Source organism: Procambarus clarkii, chromosome 68 (genome assembly GCF_040958095.1).
Source record: "Procambarus clarkii isolate CNS0578487 chromosome 68, FALCON_Pclarkii_2.0, whole genome shotgun sequence".
NCBI classification, from domain to species: Eukaryota; Metazoa; Arthropoda; class Malacostraca; order Decapoda; family Cambaridae; genus Procambarus; species Procambarus clarkii.
In genome coordinates, this window is record NC_091217.1 from 6240790 (window position 1) to 6247596 (window position 6807).

Sequence of the window (6807 nt, forward strand, 5' to 3'; positions counted from 1 at the left end):
TCACACACCTCATCACCAGCCGCTTTCTTGAGGAAATAGCAAATATTACATCTTTATAACGTTAGACAATCAAACCCCAAACTCGTTCTTGAGGTGAAGTTGATGAAGGTCACTGAACACTTTCCCCTTCAGAGCTGATCTGCTCAGCAGTGTGTGTAGGCCAACGACTGGGTGGAGCGAGATCTGTACATTGTAGTGCTGTAGAACACTACTCCATCACACCCCCCGCCCCCTACAACACCCCCACAACACCCCCACAACACCCCCTACAACACCCCCTACAACACCCCTCGGACACAGAGGGGACACTACCTTCTGCTCGCTCCTTCCCCTGCTACTTCAGCACTAACTGCAGCTACTCGCCTCAGCCACTAAGTGCCACTCTTTCCTCAGGTGCAGTGCCGCGCCTTGTGGCAGCTGAGAGCCACGCTGGAGGAGGAGGACCCCGAGGAGCCAGACTCTGACTCCACCAGGATGGAGATCCACAGTTCACCGGACCATCACTCCCCGGGAAGAACGTCTGGTGGGTGGCTCTCTGTGGGTGCCTGTGGCACTGGTTGTCATGTGGCACTGGTTGTCACGGGGCACTGGTTGTCATGTGGCACTAGTTGTCATGTGGCACTGGTTGTCATGTGGCACTGGTTGTCACGGGGCACTGGTTGTCATGTGGCACTAGTTGTCATGTGGCACTGGTTGTCATGTGGCACTGGTTGTCATGTGGCACTGGTTGTCACGGGGCACTGGTTGTCATGTGGCACTAGTTGTCATGTGGCACTGGTTGTCATGTGGCACTGGTTGTCATGTGGCACTGGTTGTCACGGGGCACTGGTTGTCATGTGGCACTAGTTGTCATGTGGCACTGGTTGTCATGTGGCACTGGTTGTCATGTGGCACTGGTTGTCATGTGGCACTGGTTGTCATGTGGCACTGGTTGTCATGTGGCACTGGTTGTCATGTGGCACTGGTTGTCATGTGGCACTGGTACTTCACAATCAATGAGTGTACCTTGTACATTCATGCCATTATCAAGTGTTATTGTGATATATATACTCCATAAGATAGTAATATACGAGAAATCCTTAGGAGCCGTGAGGAGGGATCGAACCTATGCACTGGGTACTCCCAAGCACGCTCTAGACCACTACACCACCACCACATGGTCAAAGGTATTGCAACCTGAGATTCTACCGAATCCTCTAGGGGTACTCGAGTCTTCCATTGAAGCCTTAAGGGTTTCACACAATGCCCCACATGCTCTCTGGCCTGGGGTCTAGGGATGCTACCTCCTACGCTTCTCTTCAAATACAGAAAGAAATCGTGTTGCAGTGGGGGAAAGTGTGTCTGGGAGTAACCTAGAGCACAAGTTCGAAACCCTCCTGATGACTCCTACACATTTTCTCAGTGATTCATCACGTTAATGTGATTTCTTTGTGTAATAATCATTTATATAAAAATAAATTTAAAAATATACTTTTCCAAACTAATCATCATATCAAATATAACTTTTTATGTCATTCTAAATGTGAGAGAAATCGTTCCCAATTTTGCCTGTGTTTGTAATGAAATATTTCCGCCTAGATCCATGACCATTTCAGATGCTTAGACATTAATTTCAAACACAACAGTAGCCCGGGCCAGCACACCGCTGGAGTCTGGACACTCGGGGCCCAACACGACACTCCCTAAAAATGACGTGAAAGTTACCTTCTTGTAGGCGATGAGTCACAATAACGTGACTGAAGTATGTAGTATATTTGGTCCAGGACGGACCGAAACGTCGTCATCCCTTCACCTTCTAGTGTGTGGTCTGGTCAACTTACCTTCTTGCCTCTTACAGACCTCGAGAACGCCACCAGCGCCACCAGCCACACCACCTCCTTCGAGAGCAACACAGAGGCTACCGTGGGCGGCGAGACGGGCGTGGGCGGCGAGGCGGGAGAGACCGAGGAGGCCGAGGCTGAGGAGGAGGAGGAGGAGGTGGAAGTAGTGCAGGACAGAGGCCAGGAGGCGGAGCCCCTGAACTCAAGCCTCACTCTGCCGTCGTCGGAGTCTAGACGAACCTCGTACAGGGCCATCCTTGCTAATAGGCTGAAGGTAAGACATTTTTTCATAGTTTTGATTAATGTGAGGTTATTATTATTAGTATTATTTTGACGTTTCTGAGTTGCAAGATTGAGCAATGTGCCTAGCAACATCCTGGCCTGGTGGGTAGAGCGACGGCATCGTGTCCACACACTTCAGCTCAGTCGCCGAAAATCCAGATGAATTCAATGTGATTCCCTGTGATTGTTGATGAAGGGAATCACAAAATTGTCTTGTTATAAAAGACAGTGCACCCATCCCCGGGGAAAGAATTGCCCAGAAACAGGTATAGATTAGCTTAGAATGGTCTGAAGAATTAAACGGTCAGAGAATAAGTATGAAAGATCAAAGAAAAAGCCTCATTGATCACACACATAATATATGATTATAATATTGTAATGAGATATTGTCATCTTTTCCGATGTCATTTCGGAAAGGACATCTTTCTTTTCCGTTATATATATATATATATATATATATATATATATATATATATATATATATATATATATATAAATATATATATATATATATATATATATATATATATATATATATATATATATATATATATATATATATATATATATATATATATATATATATATATGCAAATAACCTCAAAAATTATAACAAATCTCTGAGCATTTTTGTGTTCTTCAATTAACCATCAGAGGCTTACTGTAAAATATTAATATGTAACAGTAAGTATAAGAGAAAATAAATTTATATATTGTTATTTAATTGTTTACCAACTTTACATGTAAAGAAAGTATGTTTCATTTTACTTTTTTTTTTTTTTTGAGATATATACAATAGTTGTTACATTCTTGTACAGCCACTTATATTAGGAATTTGTAACTATATATATATGACTGGCCATGACTTAGTGTTTCCTTACTCCACAGCACCTGGATGCCTCCTCGCGGCCGCCGTTGTCGGCAGAAAACAGCTTCGACTCTGTGGACACTGAGTGTTCCTCCACAACGGACCTGAGCCGTCCCGAAGGTCTCACCACCAGCTTCGACTCAACCACGGACTGCCCCACTGACTCCACTAGTGACACCCACTCCAACCGCCTCCAGCAAATGAAGGCAGACAGCGGCTATCGAAGTCTGGAAGTCAACAACAGTCGTCCTCCCAAGTTGAGCAAAAAGCAAATTCACTTCGTAGAAGATAGTTTAGAAGTAACAGACGTGAACATTGAGCGAGATCGCAGTCGGGAGAGACACAGAGACCCCGACTACTTGTTTGACTCCCAGGATGATGTCTGTGATCCACAGAGCAAGAGAGAGAGGCTTCGAAAGAGTGTCGCACAATTCGAGAGACGCTGGGGGAAGTCTCACAGCAAAAAGCGAAGAGAAGCCCTTCGGGAAAGACATGCTTCACTTGACACTGTACTGGGAGGTTCGTTGAGCGGTCCATTCATCGGTATTGGAGGATCGCTGGAAACCGATGCCACCACTACCGACGAAATAAGCGGGAAACGCTCCGTTCTGGCAAGATTCCTCCGCACTCACCGATACCCAGCTGCTCATTACCGCCTGCTTCAGCGAGATTACTCTATTGACGAGAAATCGGATCGTTTATTTAAAGAATTCAGTCGCACAGAGATTCCACTTGAGTGGGAATCGGCGAGTAGGAGATGTGGTCGCCTGTACACTGGGCGTCGTCTCCACCGTCACCTGGAGGCGGAGGGCTCGCCCAGATCACACCGCCGCAAACTTTCCCCCCAGGACTCTATCGAGGAGGAAGACCAGGTGGCAGCGGCGCTGTGGGAGAGTGAAGTGTCGAGACCAGAGTCTCTCGCTGGGTCCATCGGTGGCGAGGACGTCCCTGCCTTTGCTCTCACCGAAGAAGTTGAATGAATATGTGACTCCCTTTACTCACGTTAAACATTAATCTCGATGATTCTGAGCCAAGGGTACCGCAAAATAATAATCAAATGGAATAATATACATATATATATAAATATATATATATATAAATATATATATATATATATATATATATATATATATATATATATATATATATATATATATATATAATATATATACTGTACAGTGAAAACTGAACACTTTTATTTCTTACGTAAAGGTTAAATAAACCATGTTATAAAGTAATGGACCCAGCCTCAAGAGAATGTCCTAATTGTTGCGACCGCTGGTGAGGGACAGCGTGTGAGTGGTTGTGAATCCTCTTTGTATTACTGAAAGATATACAGCATATCCTTCTCCTAAGAATCTCGTCGACTAGCCTATTATCATTAGTTCTTCTTCTTTACGATTTATGAAAATGTATGAATGGAGGAGTAAATATGTCAAATGCCTAGAAGAGAAAGCCACAAATAAAACAGTGTATCGCACAAAGGGACTTTCTCTTTTGGTAATATGAATCGCTGCTTTCGAAAAGGACGAAAGAAGTAGAAAAAGGAGTGAACATTGTTCTTCGAGTGAGTGTTATTCATAAGGCTTATGACCCTTGCTAAGATAACATTACCTTAGCTCTGACTCCCACTCTCTAAACCTTCAAGTGTGTTCTTGTTGTCTCGAACATTGTTAATGAGATGGTAAACAATAATGCAAAGTAAGTATTACGACGCACTGCTGACCACAGTAGACGGAAGCAAAATAGTAAATGTAAAAAAAAAGTTAGATATCAGTAGACTTAGAATTAGCGTATGGAATCTGGGGGCGGAAAAAAAATAGGTTCAAGAATGTACAGATTCAGCCTTTTGACTTCGAGAAACAAATCATTACTTATAAGTCTAATTAGTACACATAGAAAAGTACTGCATAGGTCCCAATTGTAATTTTAACCATACAAACTGCATCTGATAGACCTTATGAGAGTACATGCGCCGCGGGACCGCAGGAGTAGAGTAGTCCTCCTTCAGGTGAGGTACAGGTGTACTCGGCAATACACATTTGTGATCAATTATAGGGTTAAGAGTCTGTTTTAAGCGATAGATTTTTAACCTATTTTTAGGCCTATATGTAGTGAGAAGAGAGTATAGAGAATCTAAGGCCGAGATTGTACAGAGTCTTATTAGCAAGTTGAACAGCATCCGCCTCATCGTGACACCTACATTTTTTTTTTTTTGAAGTTAGGAATTGTTGGTAAATTGGTTGAGTATCGTGGGTTACATCACCTCGCAGTAGTTCTCTTAAAACAAATCGTATTTTTGTTTAGTGTGTTAGTTCTGCACCATCAGACCCATCTTATTTTATAGACAAAACTGTGATTGCTCAAACTCTACTTTGTATGCGTTCGAAAAGTCCCATATTTTGTATTTTTTTTTTTTTTAAAGATTAGGATGTTGATGTTCTAACCCAAATTTACAATTCCCAATTTGCTCACTCACTTTAGATTACTTTATTGATCAGAGACCTGCGACTGCACAAAACATTATTCACCGAGCTCAGTCGAGTGCGTGTTCTGCCTCGCTCAGACCCATCCACAAGTCTGGCAGCAACACGGGACTTTGAGTGCAGACTCACACATCTCTGATCAATCGGCTGCTGTCTCTTGCGTAAGATCCAATTGAAGAATTGAGGCCTTTATGCTGCAGTTAATTTGTTCTGGTTAAAGAAAAATGTATCTCAAAAACTCTAGATTTATAATAGGAGTGTGTAGAAAGGTGAGGGTGTTGACAGCTCGCAAGTGTGAGAGGTTTGTTACAAGTGCAACATGTATGGAAGAGCTCTGCAGGAAATGCATTATGTGAAATTTCATCTGCAAGAGCCATATTGGTATGAAAATTGTTAACAATTCGTTGCAGTTTATATGTAATTTATATGGAACGAAGATGTGTTTTCTTGGTTTTCAACAGTCAGAAGTGTAGAACAAGTAGTTCCTGAATGTTCCATATATAATGTTAACTGTATTGAGGTATTCGTCGGCAACTGGTACGATAACAGAAAAGTAAGGAAGATATAAAATGAGACGTAAATGGGGAAACTTTTGGGAAATACATCACAAAAAAGCAGCAAGTAGTATCTGTGTCTCAAGCGATTGTAGTTAAACACTTCCTTAAGTCGGGTGTGGTTCATAGCAGCACAACAACTCCATAGTCATTACACTCTGGACATTCTTAAGCAGAACAAGTTAGTCTACAGTATGCTAACTAAGATATGTTAGAGAAGGTTAGGTAAGATGCCTGAATTATTGATGGCTCCTTGACGCTCGCTACAGCTGTGTGGTGGACATAACCACGGAGTTCTATTTTTGCCTGTTGTCTGAATTAGTCATTTACAATAGAAGAACTTTTCTTAACTATTCATAATAATTCTGCTCATGTTTCATTAAGAAAAGAAAGGCATTACTAAATAAGTGACCAAGCAATAGAATTCCTTGGTTGTGTTGACTTTAGTTAGATGTAAGGAACAAAGCCTATCCGAAACAGTAGGTCAAAAGTCATCCACAAAGTAACACTAAGTCGAGTATTTTACTTACATGGCGGAACAAAAGTAAAGCTTGAAGAGCTTGCTGGGTGACGTCAAGCGGTTCATTTACGTAGCAAGAATCCTGAGGATTTACGGGTTTATTCTATAGCAACCTTGTCAGTCCCACCTGTAGATGGCACCACAACATTGCTTACATCTCCCACAAACGACCTTATATAAAGTCTCCGGGTTGTGCATGTAAGGTTTATATGTGCGGACACTACGTCTCTCCGAGTTCCAACACTTTGTTGTTGTTGGTTGAGGGGCGACGACGATC

General features: G+C 42.5%; 1 protein-coding gene across 2 annotated transcripts in view; it reads left to right on the plus strand.

Annotated features, from left to right (window-relative positions):
• The window catches only part of LOC123774778 (uncharacterized), a 285909-nt gene extending 281881 nt beyond the window's left edge, over positions 1–4028 (plus strand). For both annotated transcript variants that reach the window (XM_045769374.2, XM_045769373.2), the window contains 3 exons: positions 394–523; positions 1838–2094; positions 2991–4028. In XM_045769374.2, coding sequence (XP_045625330.2) covers positions 394–523; positions 1838–2094; positions 2991–3950 — 1347 coding nt within the window. In that variant the 3' untranslated portion in view covers positions 3951–4028. The remainder of the gene's footprint in view (positions 1–393; positions 524–1837; positions 2095–2990) is intronic.
• The last annotated feature ends 2779 nt before the right edge of the window (positions 4029–6807 follow it).